A 27,703-nucleotide genomic window follows, 5' to 3' on the forward strand; every position below is an offset into this window, starting at 1 on the left:
GTCTCCTGGCACCTTCCACGCAGAGAAGGTCTGGATGGACCGACACGCTTTAGATCCACGAATCTCCCCGTCTTTCCACGGGAACGCCTCTGGCGGCCTTCTGCCTCGACACTGCTCATCACACACACACCTTACAACTCCAAAATTCAGATTCTAGGAGCGGGCAGAGAAGATAGTGTGAGGGTGCAGACATGGAATGTGTTCTGGTCTCCACGGAGCGTGGGTGATGTCACCAAACATGCATGAACATAAAACCAGCAGCAGGAGAAGCAGCAGGAGAAGCAGCGGGAGAAGCAGCGGGAGAAGCAGCAGGAGAAGCAGCAGGAGAAGCAGTCCCACCTCCTGCTCTGAGAGGACAGAGAAAGTTTGCTCTCCCGTGACTGGATGTGCATCGGCTATCAAGTGTCGAACAGACACACACACACACACACACACGCACATATATATATCATTTTGCAAACACACACACAGGCATCATTTTGCAGGAAGCGCTGCAGGTGGGTGGACATCCCGACGTGTGAAGATCACTTCAAGGCTGATCCAGCGTCGGTTTTTCCGTGAATTGGAAGATCCACGGAGCTCCGCCCGACACGGGACTTCCTCACGCCGCCGCCTGGAAGCGGCTCCCAGCCGACAGGCTCCCCTCCGCCCGCCGCCGCCTCGCCGAGGACCCGGTGCGGCGGGGAACTTCGCGGACCCCCTTCCAACCCCACTCCTCACCCACACGCCGTGCACGCAATGTGGACTACCAGCCCCTGTGGATGATGACAGCGTGCGTGTGCGTGTGCGTGTGCACACCTGACCCGACGCAAGTCCGATGGATCATTTCAATACAGCGACACACTCCCGGTGGATCGGGGGGTCGGCTGCAGCGTAGTTTATAGTGTGTGTGTGTGTGTGTGTGTGTGCGCACGAATCTGTGCGTGCATGTGTGTGCGTGCACGCGTCTGTACCAGCTAGAAGAAGCAAGAAGAAGAAAGCGAAGGAGAGGCGGGCTCGGTGTGTGTGTTTGTGTGTGTGTCCGTCTGTTTGTGTGTGTGTGTGTGTGTGTGTGTGTGTGTGTGTGTATCACCGGGATCCAGAGCGGCGCGCCTGTGACAGACTGACCGGCAGCACGCGCTTCCCGCCGCGGGTTTTGACGGCCGTGTGATCTCCCGGATGTGATGCCCTTGTATGTCATCGACCGAAAATTCCCCGACACATCCGGTAAGTTCTCCGCGCACGGCGAACGCCTCGTTCACCGGCTGGGGGTGCGTATCTGGGACTCGCGTGTGTGTGTGTGTGTGTACGTAGGTGCACGGACATTTTGCGCGTGCGCGCTCAGTGACACGGGGCAGCGTGCACCAGTTGATCATGCCACCCTTCCCTGCTGGAGTTCCCGATGTGCAACAAGAGATGCGGCCTCACACACACACACACACACGCACACACAAACACACACACGCACACACACACACACGCACGCACACGCACGCTGCTGCAGCCCGATATTGCATGACTACTTATCCCGCACGGCTCCACTATCGATTCTGCAAAACTTACTTTCCGCGCACTCCATGCAAAATGCTAAGTTTCGCTGTCACAGTCGTGCAACCCCCCCCCCCCCCCCCCCCCCACACACACACCCTCCACGAGCGTGCACGCCACCGACGTCCGTGCGCGTCAACAGGACGCTCCGGACGGATTCCAACTCAATTACGCACAAGATGCGTCCAGGGCTCACACAGATGTAGGCTGTAAAAAAAGTGATTCAGGGGAAGGAGGGGGGCTCTGAATGATGGTTACTTATGTGTGTGTGTGTGTGTGTGTGTGTGTGCGCGCGGCGCCCCCCCCCCCCCACATGTGTCTGAGTGAATGATTGCTTTAATTTTGAAGGGGGTCCACAAGGTCTCTCAAGACATGGAAAGTGATATATCAAGACAGACGCTGGGAATTTTTTGACTTTCCCCCCATTCCTTCCAGAACCGTCCCGAACGGCGACCCGTTCTTATGATCAAAAACGACACTTCAATTGACAAGTCCATTACTCGCGGCATCGGCGGGGCCTTTTTTTCCCCGCCGCGGACGTCCACGGACGCATCGCTAATAAGCACATAAATCATCCCCGGAGCGGCTAACGGGAAACATGTGTAGGGCCTAATCCCTAAATCCTAAATATAATGAGGAGTGATAGCGGATGAGGAGGGGAGGACGCGCGGCTAAGTGGCGAGATTCGTCCCCGTCGCGCCGTTTAAACTTGATCCAGCTCCGTTTTCACGCCTCCCTCGACATTCCTTCACCCCGTCGCTCTCCGGGTTCCTGGGGAACTCGTATCTCCGCGGGGTTTCGGGGGGGGGGGGAAGTTCACCCCGCGACACAAGGGAAGGAGAGGTATCCGATACGTTTGATTTTTCTCTTTTTTTTTTTTACGATGTTTGGGAGCGAGGGGAGGGAGCCCTGCGGTCCCTTTACGCGGTAATGGCCAATTATTGTGTTGGATAATGATGGCTACCAGGGGAGTTGACGCGGCGTGGGCTCCATTGTGCAGTCACGAAGAGGAATGGGGATTCGAGGCCGTGGCATTGCTGTGGTGGCGTTTGATGCGTGCGGTTTCGTGAGGACGCTCGTCCGCGTTGGCGCGTCTCCGGTTCTCGGCCGAGTCAAAGGCGGCTAAGAGGCTTTGTCCTTTGGTGGCACCGCTTTCTCATCTCGGCGGAGAGGAGAAGAAGAAGAAGAAGAAAAAACTAGACCCACCCATCTGCACAGACGCCTCATGACACCAGCATGTACAAGTGTGTGTGTGTGTGTGTGTGTGTGTGAGTCAGTGAGGGATTAAGGATTAATTGCCTTCAAAGATCGACTTTACTGCTTGTTACATGAACTTTGTAAAGTTCTCACTTTGCCCCCGGAGAGGAAAACAAGCCGGTGCGGCGCCGAGGCGAAGGAACGATTGTTTTCTGCTCCTCAGAAGCGAGTGATTCTGCTTGTGTCTTCCACCGGGAAGGGTGAGGACCTTCAGCGCTCTCGCCGAGGTGAACCCCGAAAAGCAGAAGAGCCGTCCTAGCGTTGGCGTGACCGACGAGAACCCGGATTTCTATTAAATTAAGATTCGCCGCCGTCGAGCCCGAATGTTTTTTCTTCAATTCAACAAAACATCACTAAAAAAAACCAACCAGACGGTCTTTTCACTTTCTTTTTTTTTTTTCCTTGGATTGAAGGAATTGAATCCGAAGACGTTGACAAGAATTCCTTTTAAAAAAAATGTGTTTTCCCCGCTCCCCAGGTGATTTGTTACAGCTGGGAGACCCGAAGATGACGGACACCAACCCCCCGAAATCGGCCAAGAAGCCCCGCTGGACCTCCCTGGAGATCGGCCTCATCACCATCGTCTCGTTGCTCTTCGTGGTCATCGTGGCCCTCATCATCCTCTACGCCACCCAGAAGACCGGTGAGTGCCGAGGAACCCCAACCGTCGACGCGCGGCCACGTTTTTCGGATCGTTCGGAGAAAACGCACGTTAGGGAAAAGTTTTTGAAACGTCGCACAAAAGCGCGTCCGCTGGACCGCAACCGAGGCGAAGGTCCCTCCCGGGTGGACGGGATGCAAACAATAAGGACGTGATATATTCTGTTTTTTCAGCCTCCGAGTCAATGAATCACTGAGAAACGGCTGTTTCTCTTTAACCTAGCTTGCACTTCAACCCATTCACACCTGGTTTTATCTGAAAACATAAAATATTCCACCACTGATAAGTTACAATAGACCGACAATAGAACAAAGTACGATTATTAATCCAAAAACATTATCGCTGACCGCGTAATAAATCTGTGGATTGACAAATCACAAGAGGTGACTCACACACACACACACACACACACACACGAAACATGTGTCAACACCATTTGGTGATTGTCATCTACGGCGTCAGGAGAATCAGAAGGTCCAACCACCTGAAGGAACGCCACACACACACACCGCACGGGTACAGAAGGTCACATGACAGGGTGTGTGTGTGAGAACAACAAACCTGAATTATCAGCGGAGTGAAGGAATGACACAGATTAGAGCCCGAGCCATTTAAAACGCTGTTGTAAAGAATTGTGAAAACAAAAAAGGGCGGTGGATGCGGAGCCAGTATTTGGCGCCATGATGGATGAATGCAAAACCTCGGCCGACTAACGACTTGTTTGTGTTTTCCCCGCAGATGGAATCTGCACCACCGCCGACTGCACGCAGGCAGGTGAGCCTCCCGATCCCGAGAATTGGATTTTTCTTTTAGGGTTGAGAGAAAAAAAAAAAAAAAGGGTTGGGGGGGTGGGGGTGGGGGGGCGTCTGCGTTGAATTAAGAGACTCTTTTCAACTTTGAACGCGACCGTCGTCGTCGTCACGACACGATTTAACCAGAAACAGAGAACCTCCGGCTGTTCGCGCCGGGCAGGTCGGAAAACTTGAGTCGTATAAATTAGCTCGGAAACTCGGCGAAACACTGATATTAACAGGAAGGCCATATCGGCGGTTTCCAGACCCGGATTCCGCACGGCGCCGCCAATAAAGTTTCAGAGCGTTCGGGAGCCGTTGGCCTATTTCAGTCAGGTTTGACAGACGTCGGCGGGCTCCGGAGATTTGGCCGTCTGGTTAATCCAACCGGAGCTCCGGCGGGTTTGCCTCCTCCTCCTCGCTCACACACACACGTTCGTGTTCGATATTCAGATTTTGAGCGTTAACTCCTCCTGGCAAGAAGGTCCCTGGTTGGATTCCTTCCCGTGCAGAGTCTCCATGTTCTGAGTATGGATGGGAATGAAAAGGTGAATTTATGTATCTATTATACATGACGGGGTGAATTATTTCACATCTATGTTGTTTGAATGAGAAAGTGAATATTTGTACGTTAAATGTGAATGACAGGGTGAATGTATGTCTTTATTACGTGTAAATGACAGGGTGACTGTTTGTATGTCTCAATATGACGTGAACGACAGGGTGAACGGCTGCACGTGTGTCACGTGTGCACGAGGAAGTGAACGGTTGTATGTTTCTACCTTATATGGATGTGAATGAAAGGGTGAATGCACGTTTCTGTGATGTATGGATTGTTGCATGTCTATCATGGGTGACTGACAGCAAATCCTTGTATGTCTCTAACATATCGATGGCTGGAATGCAAAACCTCCTATATGCAAATTTTTCGATTTTGGGTTTTTGCATTGAATGGTGAGAAATGGGACGACGCCATATTTTCAGTCTATCTGCAAGATAATCCCGCCTTTTCTTTTGACATAAATGTCACATGACAAAACCCCTATGTGCAAATTGAAGCAGAAGAAAGTAGGAAAACAAAACACCTATCTGCATTGTCAGCGGTAAAAATACATGCTATGTGTTTTTAAATTATAACCTGGAAATATAGTCTGTGACCAATAGAATATTCTTGAATATCTTTAACAAAGACATAATATAATCAAATGAAAGGTTTTTTCATTTCCTGAAAAAAGTGTTTTTTTGAAATAGGAGGTTTTGCATTCCAGCCATCGATATATGGATGTGAATGAAAGGATAAATGTGTTATTTCCGAATGCTTGTATCTCTACTAAATATGGATACAAATAAATATCTATTACGTGTGAACGACAGGGTGAACGCTTGTATGTCTCAATATGACGTGAATGACGGGGTGAACGGCTGCATGTCTGGCACGCGTGCACGAGGAAGTGAAAGGTTGCATGTTTTGACCATAAATGAATGTTTATAACGTGTGAATTGTTGCACGTCTCTATGTGATGTCTGGACGAGAGGGTGAATGCGACCTGAGCGTTGTCGGGAATGAACGAATGAACGGATAAATGTGTACAAGATACAACATACAAGTGTTTCGTCTGTTAGCGCGACGCTCCCCGAAACGCCGAAACTTCAGAGGAATCCCTCCGGAGCTTTCCGCCGATAATCCAGGCAGAGTCTTCATAAGCATAGGCGGCGGGGGGGGGGGGGGTTGAGAGGGGACACGGCTTCTTCCAAATGAAACAAATTCCATCCACCAGCAGTAATTAACACATTAAATCTGGTTTCCTTAGCACACATAAAAACTGGAGTCACAGTGGGAGTTGCTGAGCCCAGCCCAGAAAAATATAACACGGCATATTAGAGCCCATAAATACGGTAAAGAGAAATACAATCTAATTTGGCCGGGGAAGTACCATTTTAATACAATTTGCATCTGTTGATTTTGCGCCGCGCTCCTCGGGGGCGTGACGCTTTTCCAAAACCCGTGATTTGATTTGACTTTCAATTACCAGGACGTGGAAGGATCCGATTCCATTTTCAATCAAAACGTTGTTTTGTTTTTTTTTTTCCAAAACCGATGAACACCGAGGGTCCGACAGCTGTTATTTACATTCTCGTGAAAAAGAAAAAAAAAGGATTCCCTTTAAGAGCTAACGCTGCGCGGTTGTTAGGGGATGTTTTATTCACATCGTTACAGTCAAGGGCTTTGTCTGTCGTTGGCGGCTTTGGGCGAAAACGGCGAGCGAGGACGGAGTCGTTACAGAGCGGCAGAAAGAAAAGAGTGCATATTTTGAAAACGCGCATCACAAATAATCCCAGACGCCGACTCGAATACAAAAGCGAAGCTCAGAAGCGAAAAAAAAACAAAAAAAAAAAACGCAACGATCCGCCGCGGAGCGACATCACGAATACAGACTCACTATTTCACCGTTTCCCTTCTTCTGTGTGAAACATCATAACGGAAGAGCGGAGTCGTTGATCTCCTGCTCTGGAGGACGAGGAGATCTGGTCCCGCTAAAGATGTCACGCCACGTTTTCAGATCTGCTTTCCCTCCGCAGCGTCTCGCCTCATCGAGAACATGGACACCAGCGCCGATCCCTGCGATAACTTCTACCAGTACGCGTGTGGAGGATGGGTGAAGAAGAACATCATCCCGGAGACCAGCTCTCGATACAGCACCTTTGACATTTTACGAGATGAACTGGAGGTCATCCTCAAAGGTCGGACACCCACACACACACGCCCACGAATCCGAACACACACACACACACACACACACAGAGCGGCTGCAGCACAGAGCCGGATTGTTGGATTCATGAAGTTGCAGGGGACGGGCGGGGGTTCATTATCGGGAATTGTTAAGCGGCCGGCTCCGGTCCTTCTCAGACCGCTGACGGCTCCTGAGCTCCGCCGGGCCGAGAACGCCGGCGCCCGGCGGATGAGTCATTCTTACTCGTGCTAAAAATAAAAAAAAAAAAAAAAACAACGGGTGTAATATTTTTGTTTGCGTTAAACAAACGTTATCGATACGGCCCTGCGGACGCTCGCCGTTTCGGGACCATAATCTGGAGAACTCGGAAGCCTCGCCGCCGCCTTTTCCCGCGGCGTGGCTTTGCAAATGTCAGGTAGATTTACGCCCCGCCGTGCTCGAGGACGCGGCCCGAGGGAAGCGGGGAAGGAATCGGAGGACGTCCTGAGCACATTCATGCGGCGCCTCAGGAAATCGCCGTCGGAGGGAGTGAACCTTATTTGCAAGTTTTGCCCGAGCGCGTTCCAGCTGTTTAGCATGTTTTGCTGCAATTATCTTCCTCTCCTTGCTGATAGCGGCCCGGTCGAGCTGATCTTGCGCGCGACTCCCCCGCCAAGCGTTCGTTTGACAGAAACGTTGTGGAAAGTTGAAGCGGGGTCGTCGTAGGAGGTTAAAAAAACGAGGTTAACGCGACCCCCCCCCCCCCCGCGCCGTCTCATTTATCTCGACTGTTTGAATTCCATTTTTTAACCGTCCGCTCGTCGCGCGCCGGGATTTCAAAGAAAAAAAAAAAAAAAACGTATTAATTAATAAGTTGAATCCAAAAAGAAGTCATTTTCGAAACTTTTAAACCGTCGCAAGTTATACCAAAAAGGACAACATGGCCACATATTATTTCCTTATAATATTTAGATAAAGTCCTGCGCTCTTGGAGCTGATGAATGCAGTGAGGTCGTACATTATTAACTCTGTATATTAATAAGATGACACGGTTAAGCGTCTGCCGCACCTTGTTTTACAGCGGTTCATAAAGCATCGGCTCCTCCGCGCGTCCCTCCCGTCCGTGACAGTATTACTGCTGTAAATATCACAAACGCCGAGCGACGAGAAAGTAAACGCCGCTCAACGAGAGCCACCGGCTCTTGGCTAAAATACACGCCGTATCTTCGTTCCCTTCTTCGCTCAATCCGGGCTGATATTTGTCGGGTTATAAACATCTGACGAGCGATAAGTCCAGTTTCTGCTGGTTTGAAAGGAAGAGTTTGGTCGGTTCTCACGTTCTCATGTGGCCCGCGAGAACGTTTCCAAAAGTCCGATTGTCTTAAAATAAAGTCAAACACGAGCATCGACCATAAACTAAATTTCCTGCAATTCATGCCGATCATGTTTTCCGCCACATCCATGCCATTCAAGGCTGGTTCAAGAAAGATTCCAATGCATATGTAACATTTCGGATTTGAAAGGGTAATAAATTCAGTATTTGATATTAAGGAGTAGCTACATTTGTTTCACATTACATTTAGTTACATTTATACTGTTACCGTTACAGCCGTGTGGATAATATATGAATGAATGAATGAATGAATGAATGAATGAATGGACGGTTTCACATGCGTCACCGAGGTTTTGTCATTAGCGGGTCTGTGACGTATTTAGGAACCCCAAAACGTCAGATCATTCTCCAAGAGCGCAGGATATGGGGTGTAGATGATGAATGAATGAATGAATGAATGAATGAATGAATGAATGAATTTGGTTTAATTCCCTGGTTTTTGTGGCAAAAATCGAGAGTCTAGGGTTTGCACACCGGGATGTGATTCAGAGACCAATCCCTACACCAAGGGGGGAAAAAAGATGGGGAAAATAATCAGGATAACATGGACATTTTTTCCTTATTTGCCAAGACGACAGACCCGGTCTTAATTATTAGAAAGCTGGAGTTCGGCGCAGCTGTCGGTGGTACTCTGTTTTTTTTTTTTTTGCATTACCGGTCTGATTAGGAATGTCCGCAGCCACATTGACTCTGTTTCGTCTGGATGTCCGTCTACGCAAAATCGACCGCGCCGCGGCTACAGATCGACGGTTTCTGACGAAAATCTCAACGTTGATCTCGGCGGCGTCCCGTCTCCTGTTCCACGATGACACATGAAACACGTGACCTATGATCTTGCCGCCGGCGCCGCTTGCGTGGATACCACCCCCTGCTGTCGGACAGATCATTTTCCTGTCAACAGCTGCAGGGGCCTGGAAACACCTGGACGCTGCGGAGCCTGGAGCAGCGCGGCAGCAAAAAAAAAAAAAAAAATCAAGCGCGAGTAGCGTTGGCTTGTAAATACCTCGGATTGTTGTAAAGCCTCCAAAAGGATCCATAGTGGAGTTTTGAGCCATGAAACAGCTGCACATGAGCTTTTAGCGATAATTAGCCAAACGATGGGGCGAATTAATAAGCCCAAGGAAGGGATAGGGTTTAATGATATGAAGGGATGGAAAGGAAAAAAAACTGGTAGACGGACGGACGGGTGATATGCAAGACCCGGGGGGTGTTTTAGGTAAAGTAAGGAGGGGCTGTGTTGCCCAGGATTGCAGCAGCGTATGTCGAGCGGAGCCAAGGATAGGTCAGAAAAACAGCATGTGTTAGGCCTCTCTAAGCCCTGTGTGTGTGTGTGTGTCCATGTGCACGTGACCGTGTTAGTGCGAGCTCAGCGCTGCCCTTACATGAGGGGCCTCTTGAATGACTGCCGGTCTAAATCTCACTCTACGGGGAAAATTCGAGCCAAGGGCATGCGATCCACGCGGCGGCTTATGTTTCCTGTTGAATTTGGCGTCCCGGCGAGCCGAGCTGAATGTCTGCAATGTGGCCGTGACGTCAAAACATCACTCGTTCCCTTTTTTTTTTTTTTTTTTTTCTAGCCGTGTCACCAACTGACAGACGAAACGCCGACGTTTATGATTGATGGTTTAAAAACAACCTCCCGTCAATGCCGTCCTCATACCGCTCATTGAGATGTACGCTCCGCGCCCGACGCCGGCGACCTCTCCGGGGTCGTAGCACAACAACGCGGCGGCCTCCAACCCTCGTGAAGCCATCACATAAATTCGGGCGTCCAGACTAGACAGGTTTCCGCGCGAACTTCTTTTCCCCCTTTCAAAAACAAGCGCTGCCAACAAAAATACGGCGAATAAAAGGATCGAGCGGCGCGCAGACCTCCACCGAGGATCTAATGTTCCCTCGAAGCTGTTTTCGCAGCCGACATATTTTTAATTTTTTTTTTTTTTTTTTTTACACACGGCATTACGTATCAAACTTGCCAACGGGCGCCGTGACTGCAACCCCGTGCTCGTCAGAAGAGATCGAGCCTGTCGCAGCTAATTCCGCTTATTGCTTATGATGTGATCCTGCTAAATTATGCATTTTAGCTAATACCCTTTCACGGCGGACAAGGCTTGCGAAGCAAAGGCCGACTACTGAAGAGTTTACAGATTTTAGTTCCGATCCCGTCTTTGGATATCAGTTCTTCTTATTTACGGGGTGAATAGATACGATCTGCCATATTCACGATAGCTAATCAGCCTCCAGTACTTTACTCTGAGGCCGGGAAGATATATCAAGAATGTTTTTCAAACCAGATAAGGCCACGCTTTGGAAATGATTTACTTTCGGCACCGTTCCGTGCGGTAATTTAGCGATTCGTTATCGATAACGATCACACATGATATTGACGAAGCTTCGGTTCGGCACAAAAAAATTGAAGTTTTAACTTTTTCTCGAAGTCCAAGTCAGCGTTCTTGTCAATTTCTCAATAGAGCTGACTTTGACATCGACGAAAAGTGGATGTTTTAACATTTCAGAGAGGTTGAAAGAGGGTTATGGTTTCGCATTTTTTATTTTTCAATTTTTCCACTGTAGTTACGTATCAGCGGCGGAAATCCAATAATGCCCACATGATCCGTGCCCTTTTGCAGGAAGGGTTTCTGTCATAGGACGTCATTAAGATTAAATGAGCGCATAAATAGTGCAAACACGGTAATGAGGAAATATGTGTGGGTAGAAAAATAAAAGGGTATGAGGAGGCAAAGGTGAGGAGCGTCAGCGCAAGAAGGTAAAAAGGTGTAACTAGCTACCGTTTAATGACTCATTTGGTTTTAAATCTGGTATATTGTCGTAAATAATAAATGACGGAGGGCTTGTTATCCTCGGCCGATCCGTGGAACAGTAAACACTGAGTGAGATGGCACTAAATCTTACTTTCTGTCTGTTTTATTTGTTCTGTTTGTCAGGGAAAAAAAAAAAAAGAAAGCGGAAAGGAAAAGTCAGAAAATCTAATTTCTCGTTGCCTTTGGATGTCGGCTCGCTGCCGCGCCTCGTCGGGCGCCGGGGAGCGTTTCCTGCCACTCGGCTTTTTAATTCGGGTCCCGTCCTCCTTCCCCGTATTGATCCCAGAGTTACATCGAAAATGTGCGCGGCAATAACGGAAAGCGGCGCATCATCACGTAACTGCCGCCGGGAGACGCCTGGCGACGCAGGGAAGCACAAAAGATGACCTCCATTCACCGTAACTCCTATTCGGGGGATTCTTTATTCATTTAAAAAGACATTATTTGCCTCCCATTTAGGTTCCCAGAATATTATACAAGAGGAATAAATGTCTGTTGGTGAAAGCTGGATCTCGATATTTTCCCCTTTACAGAATCCGCTCCTATTTAAGTCACTCGTTCAACAAAGTAGCTTGTTTTTTTGACTTTTTTTTTTTTTTGGATTACCACGTCTCGCCGGTTGCTGATGGCCATTTCCATCATTTTCGCCACCCGCATTGAGCAGGGATCTGAAATGGAAAAAAAAAAAAACCTATTTCCTCACCGCCGGCGCCAACCGATCGATCCTGGGTGGAATGTCGGGTTCGTGTTGATCATCTTAAAGGAACGCTTGACGATGGCGAAGAAGCCAAACGCACTACTTGAGGCCGATGTTGGCCTCGGCGCCGTTCGTTAAAGCGCAAAGGAAGACGTTTCTCGATCAGGGAAATGTCACCCTTTGTCTGAAACACCGAGAAATCCGCGCAAACCAGTACGATATCGTGACATACAAGTCACGATATCGACACGATGACGGGTGTCGTGGATCCGCGTCGGTCGAACTGTTTCCCTGTGAGGAGAGACGGCGAGTGAATCAATAAGCGAGTAATGTTTGATGACGGTCCTGCTGATTGAAGTCCGGAAACCCTCCTCCGAGATGCTCGGAGGAAACGGTGAACAGAATTTAAACACAAACACGTCGTCGCTTCGCAACGGCTCCCGATCCTCGGCAATAACTTTGACTTTCCGCTCGTACATGCAACGTTGAAAGGAGCGGAGCCGGTCCTCCGGCTTATTATTTTGAAAGACTTGCAGAGCCGGTCTTGAGCAGCAGACGTCAACGGCCGTTAAATCGATGGTTTGATCAGAAGTCCATATCGCCTTGGGTTCGGAGCCGTAGGCGCAGAGTGCTTTTGTGTGAGGCGGACTTCCAAATAACTGTGACCGATACACTTATTCCAATGAAGAGAAGCCGCAGACTCACCAAAACACACCAGCGATTAGCGTAGCGCTTTCCTACGAGTGACGGCGGCTCGACGTGGGTGTTGGGTTGAACCTTTTTGTGAGTCTGCAGGAGTGGTTGCAGTTACGAGACACGATATGCAAACGGTGCCTTGAGGCGGCGCATTGTCTGCTTAACAAGTGTTAACAAGTGTCCGAATGCCCAAACCAGGTGTTTCACAGGCTGTGATTCAAGCGAAGTCTTCGCTCCGAGCTCAAACACATGCGCTTAGATAATCGGCGATAAGACGTCTCAATGGTAGAAAAACGTAAACAGGAAGTCGTAAATGCGTTTCCTGGATTTCAGCGAAAAAAAACCCTCGCATTGGCGGTTCGACGGGGAAACAGCCCGGTTCTGCCGCAGAAATATCACCCCCTTGTCTTATGACTTTTGCCTTTTCGCCAATCACCCTTTTCCATCCAACCTCTTTCTCTGGATCCTCCTCACTCACACCAACTCCCTTCATATCAAACCTTCTCTTCGTTCTTCCTCTAGACCTCTAATTCCAGCATCCGTCTACTAATATGTTCACTATCCCTCCTCTGTGCTCGACCCGACCATCTCTGACCTTCTCTCCAAAACATCTAACAAGTGTCGTCCCTTTAATAAACTCCTTCCTGATCCTATCCGTCCTGGTCGCTCCCAGCTCTGCCTCCGGTCTACGACAAATCAAATTATGAAGATGAAAATCATGGCATGAATTGACTTGATATATTTCTCTTCAAAAGAAAAAAAGACATCGAACATGAATTTAGCTGGACGTGTCTAAAAGCTGCAGGTGTCCTCAGTGAAATATGAGATATAAACACAGCAAGATGTTACAGGAAAGATTTTTTGGAAAACTTTTTAATTAAATAAATGACGGTAACGTTGAAAGCTACATAACGCAAATCCTTTTTTTTTTTTAGAGCATATACCAAACTTACATGCAGCGGCTCTATTTCCTTCTTGGACAGCCAAACTCATCGCTTTCAATTTAAAAGCTGCATCAAACGCATTACTCTGCGTCTTTTTCATGAAGCGGGTGCGTGCAAAAACCGCAAAACGGCTGATCTGAAGAATTATCTCATTTGTCTCATTTGTCGCAGGCGCCTTTGCCGGCGGAAGGAAGCTACCGCAAGTAGCCTATAAAAAATCCATAAATTAGCCGCGTGGTTGTAAAAGCCGCATTTCTCAAAGCGTGCAAAAAAAGTAGCGGCTTATATGCCTGAATTTACGGTTCTCACCATCATAACGGAACGCGTATTGTTTAAGATTCATTGTTATTTTTGCATCGAGAAGGTCTGGACTTGTACATGCGGCCTGTCTATGTGGAGTCTCCCCAAAAACATACAAGAGGTTCAGCCTTCCCTTAGCGTGTTGCTGCTCTAAGTGCCTTCCTCCATACAGTCATACCGTATATCGGTAGCGTGTAACGTTAGCGCCGTAAAGATGACCTCCTTCTGTCTGGTGCTGTTTCTGGTCCTGCTAAAGTCATCTCTCGACGAATCTCCACCCTGCCACTCTTGTGTCTGAGCATTCATATTTGGCCCCGGCGCCAAACATGTAGGCCAGGCGGTTCTCTGAATTTCATGTTTTTATTTTGTCTTCGAATATGAGCAAAAATGAAAGCACTACAGAGTATAATAACAAGTTAACTGCACTGACTTGCTCCTTTTATAAAACAGGGATAAAAAGATGCCGTGATTACGATCGCAGCTGGGTTGTATTCCAAAGCACGAGCGTGACAGAAGTCGACATTATCCCGAAGGGGCGTTCACCTTCCTCGATAAAGTCCGCGTATTCCCTCTCTCGCTCTCGCAGGTGTTCTGGAAAAAAACGTGGACGGGGAGGCGGCCGCGCTCGCCAAAGCCAAGATGCTGTACAAGTCCTGCACCAATGAGAGTGAGTCAGTAGGTGTTGGCTGTTGCCACGTAGGCATACCGAGAGCATCTGTGTCGGGGGAGTTCGAGAAGTTCCCAAATGTGCCCCCAAATATTTTTTATTCAAGGTCTAATCGAGGAAAGAGGGGGGGATCCTCTGCTCAACATGCTGCCGGACATATCCGAGTGGCCCATAGCGGTGGACAACTGGGACACCTTATACGGTGAGGTACTTTCTTTACAGCTGCGTATACAGCTAGAGGGCTTTTATGAAATTGACGATTCGCCGTCGCTCCCCTTTTTTTCAGGTGCGTCCTGGAGGCTGGAGGACGTGGTCGCGAAGCTCAACGAGAAATACGGAACGGAACTCCTGATCAACTTCTTCGTCGGCACCGATGACAAGGACTCCAACGCGCACATCATTCATGTAGGTGTGCGGAAATAGGAAACGCTCCTTCGGTTTAAAACGTGACGTTAAATCGCTTGCAATCTAAACGCTTCTCTTGTCTGGCAGTTTGATCAGCAGACCAGTCTGGGCCTCATGTCCAGGGATTACTACAAATGCAACGGGCCGTACGCGGAGGTGAGCTTGCACCAACACTCGGAACATTACTATGCCGACCGACGCGTGATGAAGAATCTCCGACGCTTTCATTTAGACCCACGCCTTTGAATCTGGCTTTCATTTCTTTTTTTTTATAATGCTTGCTCCAGGAAACATAACTCCTCCCCACGCTCGCACAAAAAAATCAGTCATTACAACTAAACCGGCGTCTGCTCCGCGGATCCGTCCATATGTTTCCGAGCTTGTGTCCGAAACGTGCTTTCAGGCACCAGGCGACGATTTCAATTAAAGTCGGCGACGGATGAGAACTGGTTTTGTCTCGATCCAGACCAGATGTTTGTGATCGGCGCAGACATGCTTTTGCTCTGGTTTTAGTTTACAGTAAACGATGGTTTCTAATGCATTTAACTGCGCTCAGCGCGAGGCCAGCTACATGCGCGAATAAAAAAACGGGTTTCCGATTTAATCCCCGTCTTGTTCACGACGTAATACGAGTGTCGGGAATCCGCACGATTTCCAGGGGTGCCGAGTTTATGAGCAGTTCATGGTTGACCTGGCGAAGCTGATCCGGACCGACCGTAAACTGGGCATCAACGAGAGCCGGATCAGGGAAGAGGTGGCGCGAATTATGGAGCTGGAGAAAGACATCGCCAACGTAAGTACGTCGCGTTTCCGTCCGACTGCCACCCTCGGCTGCTCGAGAAACGGCGGCGTCGAAACAATTTCTAACCACAACCCGAGCCTGACACCGCAGGAGGACTTCAAGCGCAAACATGTCCTGACAAGACACTCTTTCCCTCTCCACGCCGTCTCTCCGCGCCTTATTTTCCACAAGATCACAAATTGCAAAAGCAGCAAATGCAAATGTTGTCGCTTCCAACTCGCGCATTGTATTTCAGGGCACCCCGTTGCGAAACCGCAAATACTGCATCTTTCCTTTCGGGCTTATTTTTCTGAAAATAAGACAAAATAGCCCAGGTTTTTATTCCGCATTTTGATGCAAACGCTTGCCGTCAACTTACTAGCCAAGATAACATCAGCAGTGTTTCAGATTCTGCACTCTACTGTCGTGGCAAAGAAGGATTTGTCGGTCGACCCAAAGAACCCGGTCACGGAAACAAGCGTCCAAAGTGAGTTTCCTCGTCCGGATGTCCGGGCTCTATCGTAGAGATCAGGTGAGGAGCTCGGGCATCCGGTCAGGTGGCCTCCCGGACACCCGGCGAGGTGTTCCAGGCGCGAAGAACCAGGATACGCTCCGGGGATTATGTCTAGATCTGGACCAAGAGTCTGCGTCTCCTCGATGATTGGCAGGACTTTGACCACAAGTAGGAGACGAATACCTCCAAAGATTTTGGAGCGACTATGTCGTAAGAAATGGCGCCGCCGGGCGACCACGGGCCTGGCTCAGCGTCCACAGCGGCAGAAGCTGATTTGATCAAGTCTTGGATGGATTCAAATCCAACTTCAGACCGCTTCAGGAAGCTTCAGACCGCCCGCCTCCAACTTTGTGGTTCGACGGATCGCTGTGCCGTGTTTGACGAGACCGGGGCGGTTAGCGCTTATCCTGCTTCTTAACTCTTCGCAACGCTTGACTATTCCACCACGTCATTGCCGACGAAACCCTTCCGTGCACTTTTACTCACATGTCAGGAAAGACACCATGTTAAGGCAGATGCTAAACTTTAACCCGTCCTTCCTCCTGGCACAAAAGGCTACGGACTCCCCGGAGGACCGGAACAACCCGGTGTTGCTTTACAACAAGATGGAGCTGGGCGATCTGACCGCCAACTTCACCCTCGAGGTGGAATCCAAGGTAAACACGGCCGTTGGTCCGTCGGAAGATTCGTTTCTATTTTTACCTTCCATCTCCGAACGCGTTCGGTCTCTTCCCACGCAGGCGTTCAACTGGAGCTACTTCACAGCTAAGATAATGGACACGGTCAACATCAGCGTTCCTGTCACAGAGAAGGTCATAAACTACTCGCCCAACTACTACAGGAGGCTGAACCTCGTCTTGGCCAGATACACCAAGAGGTGTGTGTGTATTCGGATCCGCTGCGGAGTGTGTGAATACAAAATTTGCATGTGTGTGTGCGTTTGAGGGGGTGGGAGGGCGCAGTGTGCTGCTCACCCATTATCGATTTGTTGTAGCTTCGTGTGTGAGTCAGAGAGTTCCTTTGAACACCATCCCTTTTTGCAGGGAACTGCAGAACTACATGGTATGGCGTTTCGCTATGAACATGGTGGTGGGCTTGAGCAGAAAGTACAGGGACACCAGGAAGGCCTACCGCAAGGTACAGTGAGAAGATCCCCATGCTAGCGGAAGATTAAATCCAACGGTGGACGTTTGTATCGCTTGTGCCCGTGTTTGTTTGCCAATGAAAGCAGCCATTAAATGACTTGTTGGTCCATTAATTCTCATTAGGCTGTAAAAACACCCTTTGAGATCTTGGTACTGAAAAAAGCCGACTCCAACCCGTCGTGTCGGCGAGGCCGCGCGTTTCAAATGTCACAGCATTTGATATAAGTATTCGTCATTATTGCGGCATCAGGAAATGTCAGGGGGAATCAGGGGCGGCCCGGCAATATTCTATATCTCCAGATTACTTTCGCTGCTCGTTCCCGGGGGGAAAAGAAAAAGTTTTTTTTTTCCAAAGCGATTGGATTTCGCCCTTTTCCGCGGCATCGTTAAGCCTACACTCTTAATTCGAATGCATTAAAAGGCGGGAATGTGTTCGAAAGATATAGATACAGTTTTTAATAAGATCTTTCCGATGGTCTTTATCATGGAGTCGTATATGAGGTTTGACTTTGGCGGATGACAATTTGGAACTTAGAAGTAGATGATAACGGCTGAATTCACCAAACGAGTGCCGATTATGTGTAGAAACTTGTTGATTTTCCAAAAGGGCACCTTGTTGGTGCAGAAATGACGATTCTGCCTCCAAGCTAGAAGCTCCCTACTTAGATTCCCTCGATGGGCTTTTCTGTTTGGAGTCTCCATGTTCCCCCCGTGTCTGCGTGGGGTTATTTTTTTAAGGTACAAAGTGCGATTCGAACAAATTTTATCCTTGAAATACGAAATAAATGTCATGAAGCGAATAGAAGAACAAGAAATTCCTAATTCGATAATCATCACGGGGCCTAAGAAAGCAAATACTGGATGTAGAAAGAGATGAAAATTAAGCACCAAATAATAGCGAAGCAGGAACGTGGTGTACTTGTGATCCATATCGGATGTGATCATAATCGCAATCGGAGGGTTTTTCTGTGTTCATATCCTTATTTTGTGATTTTTTTTTTGGGAGGGTCGGAATGAATTCATTTGTTTTCCGGTATTTTAAACGCGGAAAATTCATTTAAGAATAAAAAAAAAAAAATCAACATATTAGATTCATACCTTATATTTAGCAGTTTCTGCCTCACAGCAAGAAGGTCCCTGGTTCGGTTGACCTTGTCTGTGCAGAGTCTCCAGGCTCTCCTCGGGTCATTGCGGGGTTCCTCCGGGTTCTCCGGGTTCCTCTCGCACTCCAGGAGCTTCACAGGAGATCCTGAATTCTCCACGCCTGCGAACGAGAGGAAGAACGGTTGAAGGCGTCCATGTGGCCGCTTGATTCGACTGGTTCGATGACGGCTTAAATAAACTCCAGCCTCCACTCAAGCTGTACTGACATAAATGAATATATATATTCATAAATATAAATATAAAAAATATATATACATGCATATATGTATGAATGTTATACATATGTATATATATTTTTTATACAAACACATATATAGAATGTTATACATAAACATATATAATATATCTATTAATATATATATATATATATAAACATATAATACATTAGAAGAATAAGAATAAGAACAACTTTATTTATCCCGAAGGACATTGTTGTGCCAGAGTTTCAAGGAAAACATAACAATAATAAATAATAGTAGGAAATTGTATAAACAGTATAAAAAAAGGGGGAGAGAATAAGAAATACAAATAAAACTATAAAGTGTCAAGGTAACAAGTCAAAGCTATAAATTGTCTTAAGTACAAAGACTTTGAGATTCCCTGCGGCTGAAGGGAGAGGAATTAAAAAGTCTGATAGTCTCAGGTAGGAAAGACCTCCCGTGGCGTTCATATTTATATATATTATAGATATAAAAATATCTATTGATATTTATATCACTATATATGAATATATAGTGATATAAATATATCAATATATATATAACCCAAACGGTGCCTCTGGTCAACAGGGAGTGTTTTTTACTGCCGCATTGGTTTCCAACTAACACAAACGTTCCACACCGTCCTCTAAATATCCTTTTTAATGACCTTCTCATCCTCCGGCTTTTCCTAATGACTCCTATCCACCCTTTTTCTCGCAGCTATAGTTAAAAATATAAGCGTGTTAATGCAAGAGCTGCCACGACCCTCCTTGAAGTCAAACTCCAGGTGCTGCATCTCCTGTTGAGCCACATTTTGTAATAACGGTGCATTTTGTAATAAACGTCCAAAATGTAATAACTTTTTCATTTCATTTTGTAATAAAGCCGCATTTTGTAATAAACTGCCGTATTTTATAGTAAACTGCCCCAACAGATTTGTAATAAATTTTGCCGCATTATGTAATAAGTTATTACATATTGAGAAGATTATTACAAAATGCACTTGCAACTTTTTTTATTCTCTAGGAAATGTAATAACATGGTGCATTATGGAATAACAATTCTAAAGCGTAGTTTATTTGTTTGTTAATTGTAGTTTATTTTACTTTAAAGTATTTGTAAAAGCTAGGCCTATTATTAGTATCACTGTATTAGCCTAGTAGCAGTACTTAGCACTACTATCTTAGCATTACTAGCATTAGCATTAGCATTACTATCAGTACACTATTCAAAGGTTGCATTAACAGAGAATATTCTATAAATTCCATGTTATTACATTTCCTAGAGAATAAAAAAGTTGCATTTTGTACTAATCTTCTCAAAATGTAATAACTTATTACATAATGCGGCAAAATTTATTACAAAATGCGTTGGGGCAGTTTATTACAAAATGCGGCAGTTTATTACAAAATGTGGCTTTATTACAAAATGAAATGAAAAAGTGATTACATTTTGGACGTTTATTACAAAATGCACCGTTATTACATAATGCGGCTCAACATCTCCTCCTCCCCCAAATTAACCCGCGCACGATTCTTTTTCCCCCCCGCAGGCTTTGTCCGGTTCCACCTCCGAGGCGGCGGTGTGGCGTCAGTGCGCGCTCTACGTCAACACACACCTGGACAACGCGGTGGGTCGGCTGTACGTCCAGGAGGCCTTTTCGGAGAAGAGCAAAGAGCTGGTCAGTGCCGGTAAAATTAGCCATGACGAACCTGCTCGGGGAGGCCGTTTTGTTCGTATCTTCTTCATCCGCTTTGTCACATCCTTGTCGCGGCGTAAAATCCAACCGACGCCGGCGGAAATCTCTGGTTTTGGCGAGGCGGGACTCCGATTCCGCCGGGGCCGCCTACTAATTGGAGGCCGAGCGTTTGAGATGAGAGCGACGTCATCCTGCCAATTTTATGGATCCATCGGTTATCAAGGGGACGGGGGGGGTTTAAAGAAACAAACAAAAAACCACCCGGGATGCACATGCACAGACCGTTCCACGTGTATATTCTGCATGAAGTTGCTTCGTGTAATTAAATCTCAGACGGCAGGTTTTTTAAGCACGTCTTATCTCATCTATCTTAAATCCTAATGTAGTCGGCGACGATTTGTGAATTAATGACGATCGCGGTCACAGACCCCCTGCTTACTGGAATAAATGATTAGATGCCAGGCGGCGTTGAAAATGTAATTAACAAAATGCTAACAAAGCCCATCAATCTCGTGAAGTTTGTTTTTAAAGGTTACCTTTTTGGATTGGGAAAGGTTACCTTAAACACTCTGTCGGGATTTGCAAAGATAAAAAAATATGATATATGACTTTTGAAACATTTGCAAATGCCGTTCGCTTCTCACGGGCGTCGCCATGACAAAAATTCATTATTGTCATAAAGTGTCGGTTTTGCTTTAGGGCTTAAACCGACGGCTTCCAGTGGACTGGCTTCGTGTGTGTGTGTGTGTGTGTGTGTGTGTGTGTGTGTGTGTGTGTGTAATGTGTCGCAAGACTCATTTCAACACACAAGTGTGTATTAACACCCCATGACATGAGCGGATCTGTGTCGCGGGGCTCGGTTTCCATGCAGCAGCACATCCCGTACTCCACACACACACACACACACACACACACACACACACACCACTGAGCGGCGTTTCACCCCGGGGGGTCGTTTGGGGGGTTTTTGCACCGAAGGGCCTGCAGCTGTAAATAAATTAGAGGTCACTTACTTCAGCGCTCATGTTGCACTTTTAACATTACTTCACTTTAATGTTCACATTTTAAAGCTAAATCCTGTTTGGTTTTCCTCCTGGGGAACGTCACTGCTTCACAACACCGTCTACTCGCTGTCGTCTACTAATCCTGATGGCCAGTAGCAAAGTATCCGGAATCTTCTTCTCTTTTGGGCTTTCCACTTGAGACGTCTCCACAATTTAACCCTATTAGCCCACCAGGCTAACAATGTAAGATACTTTATTGATCCTCTTCGGGGAAATTCTTTTGCCAGAGCAGCGCAACAATGATAATATCAATAAATATGAGTATAAATGGGGACAATTAAAAGATAGCAAAAGACGCCCGGGGCAAAATGAACAGCAAGAAGGATAAAAATAGAAAAAAATAGACGACCGAATGAAAAAAAAAACAACAGCAAGGGTGAGAAGAGACATGGACTCTCCCTCCTCTGTCCGTGACCCGACCATCTCAGTCTGGCTTCTCTGATCTTCTCTCCAAAACATCTAACGTGCCGTCCCTCTGATGGACTCATCCCTGATCCTATCGGTCCTCAAAGGGAACCCCGGCATCTTCATCTCTGCAACCTGCAGCTCTGCCCCCTGTCCTTTGGTCATTTTCAGTGTTTCTAGATCATTCCGGCTGATAGTCTTCCATCTCTTTGTACCCCTGACACTTTTCTCCACCCATTCCAACCTTTTGAAAAGCGTTTCTTCAGCTCTTTTCCAAACTCTCCTACGCTCTGGATCCGTACTGCTTGAAATCCCCCAACTTCTTGGTCTCCACCCCGGATCCTCTCATTCGCACACATATTCTCTGTCTTGCTGAGACTGACCTTCATTCCTCTCCTAAGGAAGTATCTAGAATAACATGCCCAATATTTACTGCTATTTTACTTCAAAACCAATCAATCTTACAAATACAACACTGTAGTTTAGAAACTACAGAGATGAAGATGCGTAGGTTCTCTTTGGGAGTGACCAGGATGGAGAGGATCAGGAATGAGTCCATCAGATGCTCTGGAGAGAAGGTCAGAGAAGCCAGACTGAGATGGTTGGGTCATGGACAGAAGAGGGAGAGTCAATATACTGGTAGGAGGATGCTGGAATTGGAGGTCTAGAGGAAGACCAAAGAGAAGATCCATGGACATAGTGAGAGGATATGAAGTTAGTTGGTTTGAGAGAGGAGGATCCAGAATATCGGGTTAGATGGAGAAGGTGGATTCGGTGTGGCGACCACTGAAGGGAAAAGCCCGAAGGACAAGAAGACTTTGTAACAGGGGTGCAGGACATGTATGTCCACGACGAAGTAATGACTGAGACGGTTTGGATATCAACACTCCTCTGTTCATGTCCAAACTATGCTGAAGATCCAGGTAGAAGGTTGCTGTCTCAAAATGTGAGACTTTCCACGAAGAACACGGGGGGTAGATGTGTTCGCTCGTTCGCAGAAATATAGTTTGGATCAAAAAGAGCCGTCAAACCAAAATAAAGAACTGGACTGCGTGGATGTGCAAATCCTTCACATTGTCTTCTGAACCAGACGTATGCTCCAGGAGCTAGCGTCAAATAACCGTCACCTCAGCCGCTGAAATCCACCAAAAACCCTTGGCATGACGAGGGTATGGCCGGTGTCCGAAAGCCCAGTGGAGCACAAGAGCCGAGTCACAGAAGGTCGCTCATTGAGATTACAGAGTGATTTATGTTTTTCTTCCAGGCCGTGGCCTCCATTAGCCTTAAATCAAAGGGCAGAGACGAGTCCGTCCCTGCGCGTCGGCCCCACGAGCGATTGATATGCATTAGCTCCGACGTCCTCCGCTCCCGCACACCAAACACAACAAACCCCTGTTTCCGAAGCGTCCGGAACGGCGGGGAACGAAGCGGACTCGTACGACGGGCGGATCGATAACGCCGAAAGAGTTATGAATAATAAACGACAAACGGCGCGGCAGACAAATCGTATTAGAGGATTTCACGTGTGGATAAAAAGGAGCGGCAGCTGCATCGACTTTACGCCGTCGCACAACAAACAGTGTCGTGCTGAGGACTCGGGGTCGATATGATGAGATAGCAGAATTCCTTCTGCGGTCTCGGAGAGCGACCGCGGCGAGGAGGAGGGGAACAAACAGAGGCTGCCGAAGTAGTTTAGACAAAGATTCCCCTCATAACTTTTTGGTGTTTGTGTATTTCGGGCTTTAAACCGGATCTATCTTTCGAGGACGACCGTAACAAATCGCGGCTTCGCGTTGCCACGGTGGCGTCGGCCGGTCTGTCCGCCCACCCGCCTTCCCGGCTCCGCGCGAATTTACCAAATACCGGAGCCGAAGACCACATCACACACCAGTCCAACGGGATGTGGATTCGTTCGCGGAGCCTCTGTGGATCGATTTTTGGAAAACAGAGAGCTGAAGAATGCCCGCTCCTTTGATTTTTTTTTTTGAAATGACACTATTCGTTTGCGAGCGAGCGGCGCGGCGGTCGGCGTTTCCGCCTCAAAGGTCCGCCGGCTGGTTTGGGCACGGGGTCTCTGGAGGTTCACTCTGGAGGTGCTGCACGTCTCCATATGAAGTCTTCATTTTTGGGGTTTTTCCCTTCAGGGGTCGCCACAATCAACCTTCTCCATCTAACTCTGCTCTCTGGATCCTCCTCTCTCACATTGACTACCTTCAATCTTCTCTTTGGTCTTCCTCTAGACCTCCAATTCCAACATCCGTCTACCAATATATACCGTAATTTCCAGACTATTGAGCGCACCTCAATATAAGCCGCACCGGCTAGCCGATCGCTATCTCCGGCTTCCTCGTGCACGCTAAAAGCGTCAAAGTCGTCTTCTTCGGTGTCGGAGTTGAACGGAGTCAGAATTTCCCGGTCATTTCATCGGTCCGATGTGACGAGGATAAACGTTGTTGCGGCATGAATTTCGTTAGCGTCCCCCGACCAAAAAAGTCCAAATTTTAGCCGCATCGTTGTTTACGTGAAAAAAGTTGCGGCTTATCGTCCGGAAATTACGCTATTCACTAAATTCTTGTCAAAATCTTCTTCTCTTGGCAAGTGTACTTGAATTTCTTCTCTTGAAGACGTTCCTGAACGGTTCAGAACCGAAGAAGCCTCTCGAATGAGGGCTGAAATGTCTTCAAGTGAAGAAATTCAAGTCCAGTTGCCAAAACAAGAAGATGTCAACAAGAATTCACCGTGACCCGGAGGACCGAGAACTTCTCTGACCTTCTCACCAGAACATCTAACATGTGCCGTCCCTCCGATGGGCTCCTTCCAGATCCCATCCATCCTCAAAGAGAACCTCGACATCTTCATCTCTGCCACCTGCAGCTTTTGGTCTTCTGGTCGTTGTCAGTGTTTGTAGAGCAAACAGCATCATCTCCCCACCGTCTCGTCCACCTTTCCTTTCCTTCTGGCTGATTCTCTTCTATCTCATCGCATCCCTGACACTTTTCTCCACCCGTTTCTTCACCTCTTTTCCACACTCTCCTACGCTCTGACCTGCTGACCCGAAGTACTTGCTCTCACCATATGGCGACGGAGAGCGATAAATAATGAACCAATGATTTGTTTTGCCGTTTCGTGAGGAAGCATAGCTTCATATTTATGGCCGGCCGTCCTCAGAGGCAAAGACCCGCCCCTCCAGGTTTCATCATGCGGACGTGCAGAAGATCAGATGTTCGCGGTGGAGGTTGGAGGACCTGAAAAGGCCGGGGTTAAAGAGCAGAAACATTTTCAGGGAACGTTTAAACTCTTCAAAGTGCCATTTTAAGCCTTTTTACGACAAACTTGACTCCACTTCCCGTATCAAAGGGGGGGTTTCCGTTTGCTCCACCTACTTCTTCTCCTTTGGGCTTCTTCTTCAGGGCCCACAGCCAATCATCTGCGTCCATCTGACCCTCTCCCAATGTTCTCACACCAGATGACTTCCTCTCGTCTCTTCATCCATCCTTCAAGCTCCTGCCTGGTTCTTCCTCCACACGTCCAGCCCTGGAGGTCCAACATCAGCATCCTTCCACCCAGATCTACCCACTTCCGAACCTTCTCAAACTGACCTCATCTCCAGAAAATCCAACATTCCTCTCCATCCTCCTCGCTCCCGGAGAGGAACCTCCACATCTTCACCTCTGCTGCCTCCTGTTCTTCTCTTCAGTGGCTCCATAGCCGCTCTCATCTCCATCTTCTCCACCTTTTCCTTCTATCTGGCTGCTCTTTCTCCACCCGTTCCAACACATAACTCGTAACCGTTGACCCGAAGCCCTTCAGATCCTCCACCTTCTGTATGGAGAAGAACCAGACACTGGAGACCCTTCAGAGGGTTCTCCCTCGGGTCCATTCATGTCATTTATAATTTTAATCTTGCGTGTTCACGGTGGCTGCTTCTCTCGCGCATCAGATGGAGGAGATGATCCAAGACATCCGGGACGTCTTCATCAACAACCTGAACGACCTGGCCTGGATGGACGGCGACACCAAAAAGGCGGCCGAGGAAAAGGTCGGTGTTATAATGTACAAACTCAAAAAAAACAGCGGGAACACAAAAATAACACATCCTCGATATGAATGAATGAAAACCTTCTTATTAAACACTTTATCTTAACGTAGTTGAATGCGCTAACGATAAAAATCACACAAAAACGATCCATGGAAATCAAATGTACGACTCCACGGAAGTCTTGATTCGAAGTCAGAATGAATCCGCGTTGCTTCCGAAGTGGAAAGTTGAATTCCATGCGCGTGTGATTGACTTTGGGTTACATTGTGTTGTTTAAGCGTTCCCTTATTTTATTTTTTTTGAGCGCTATAATTCATACCCGAGTGCATCGTCGCCGCGGAAAACGCCCGGATGTTCTCGTCCAATTTTTTTTTTTTTCCGTGTCCCGTCAGGCGCGGGCCATCCGGCAGCGGATCGGCTACTCCGACAAAATCATGGACGACAAATTCCTCAACAAGGAGTACAGAGACGTGAGTGTCTGAAACGATGCGACGATAAAAAGCGCTTCGCCTCCTCCATCGGGGAACGAAATAGCGGGTTCATTGTGTCTGTGAACCAGCTGCGCCGAAACATCTTGATCATCTCTGGATTTTCTTTGAGGATATATGAGGAGGCGCCGATGGCTCTCATCAAGTCTAATCCCGCCGCCCGTTTCTCCGGCTGTGTGTTGGTGTTAGCTGAGCTACAGTGCAGAGGAGTACTTTGAAAACATCCTACAGAACCTGGAGTATGCGCAGAAGAAACGCCTGCGGAAACTCAGAGTCAAAGTCAACAAAGAGGAGTAAGGCGTCCTGGGCTTATTTTGAGTCGTTTTCAAAAAAAAAAAAAAAAAAAAAAGAAGAAAAATCACACCATCGTGTGTTTATTTAGAGCGAATCCCGCCCACGAACTCCGCTCGGCACGGCCGCTCCCGGACGGCGTGATTTAATTATTCCCTCCGTGTTTGTGTCCAGGTGGGTGACGGGCGCTGCCGTCGTCAACGCTTTCTACTCTTCCAGCAAAAACCAAATAGGTATCCGTAACGCGCCGCTCCCGAAACGACGATTTCCAGACATTTCGAATTTGATGAAAGGGTATCCCTCCCCTTTTTTTTTCCTTTTTCAGTGTTTCCCGCCGGAATCCTCCAGCCCCCGTTCTTCGGTAAAGGCCAGGCTAAATCCCTGAACTACGGCGGCATCGGCATGGTGATCGGTCACGAGATCACGCACGGCTTCGATGACAATGGTATTGTTTTCTTTTCCGGCGCCACTTGACAAAGCGAGTGTTTAATATTCCGTCCTGTCACGGCGCCAGCGCTCCTTTTCAAAGGCTCGTGATCCGATAACGCGTTCAAACGGGCCGATAATCCCCTGCAAACCCTATGGACGTAAGCAATCGGTATTAGCTTATTACTGTAAAATAATCCGGGGTAATTGAATTATTAGCGGTTAGCGCTCCCGGCGAACGGTTGTGAGCGGTTGCGCGGCTCCTTGTTTTGTTGTGATTTCACCACCTTCTACATCTTCGGGAATCCGATGGGCGTCAGATTCTTTTTCTCCGATTTCTTCCAGGTCGAAACTACGACAAGGACGGCGACCTGAAGGACTGGTGGACGCCCGGTTCCACCCAGAGGTTCCTGGAGCTTTCCAAATGCATCGTGGACCAGTACAGCAGCTTCTCCTGGGACTTGGCGAGCGGCCTCCACGTACGTTGTCATCATTAGCGAGGAGAAACGCTGGCGTATTCGCGCTTCCATCCCAGTATTTCCGTCGTCCGGTGAAACGTCCGCCCGGCTTGTACTTGCCGTTCCAGGGCGACACGTCAATCCTTGCCTTTTGACGC

The 27,703-nt window shown here is 47.8% G+C and overlaps 1 protein-coding gene across 2 annotated transcripts in view; it reads left to right on the forward strand.

The window, feature by feature from the left end:
• Window positions 1-878: 878 nt before the first annotated feature.
• The window catches only part of LOC147224529 (neprilysin-like), a 31,214-nt gene continuing 4,389 nt past the window's right edge, over window positions 879-27,703 (forward strand). The window contains exons 1-20 of one of the 2 annotated variants that reach the window (XM_086164871.1): window positions 1,048-1,206; window positions 2,948-3,011; window positions 3,263-3,427; window positions 4,184-4,219; window positions 6,817-6,978; window positions 14,386-14,466; window positions 14,573-14,668; window positions 14,753-14,871; window positions 14,959-15,027; window positions 15,530-15,664; window positions 16,721-16,822; window positions 16,907-17,043; window positions 17,210-17,303; window positions 20,228-20,356; window positions 25,784-25,882; window positions 26,275-26,352; window positions 26,560-26,663; window positions 26,836-26,894; window positions 26,987-27,106; window positions 27,433-27,566. In XM_086164871.1, the coding sequence (XP_086020997.1) occupies window positions 1,174-1,206; window positions 2,948-3,011; window positions 3,263-3,427; window positions 4,184-4,219; window positions 6,817-6,978; window positions 14,386-14,466; window positions 14,573-14,668; window positions 14,753-14,871; window positions 14,959-15,027; window positions 15,530-15,664; window positions 16,721-16,822; window positions 16,907-17,043; window positions 17,210-17,303; window positions 20,228-20,356; window positions 25,784-25,882; window positions 26,275-26,352; window positions 26,560-26,663; window positions 26,836-26,894; window positions 26,987-27,106; window positions 27,433-27,566 (2,016 nt within the window). In that variant the 5' untranslated portion in view covers window positions 1,048-1,173. Of the gene's footprint in view, window positions 1,207-2,947; window positions 3,012-3,262; window positions 3,428-4,183; window positions 4,220-6,816; window positions 6,979-14,385; window positions 14,467-14,572; window positions 14,669-14,752; window positions 14,872-14,958; window positions 15,028-15,529; window positions 15,665-16,720; window positions 16,823-16,906; window positions 17,044-17,209; window positions 17,304-20,227; window positions 20,357-25,783; window positions 25,883-26,274; window positions 26,353-26,559; window positions 26,664-26,835; window positions 26,895-26,986; window positions 27,107-27,432; window positions 27,567-27,703 lie in introns of both variants that reach the window. The other variant, XM_086164872.1, reaches the window with a different exon arrangement.

This window comes from Fistularia commersonii, chromosome 18, assembly GCF_037954325.1.
Source record: "Fistularia commersonii isolate RoL2024-O1a breed Wild chromosome 18, RoL_Fcom_v1.0, whole genome shotgun sequence".
Taxonomy (NCBI): Eukaryota; Metazoa; Chordata; class Actinopteri; order Syngnathiformes; family Fistulariidae; genus Fistularia; species Fistularia commersonii.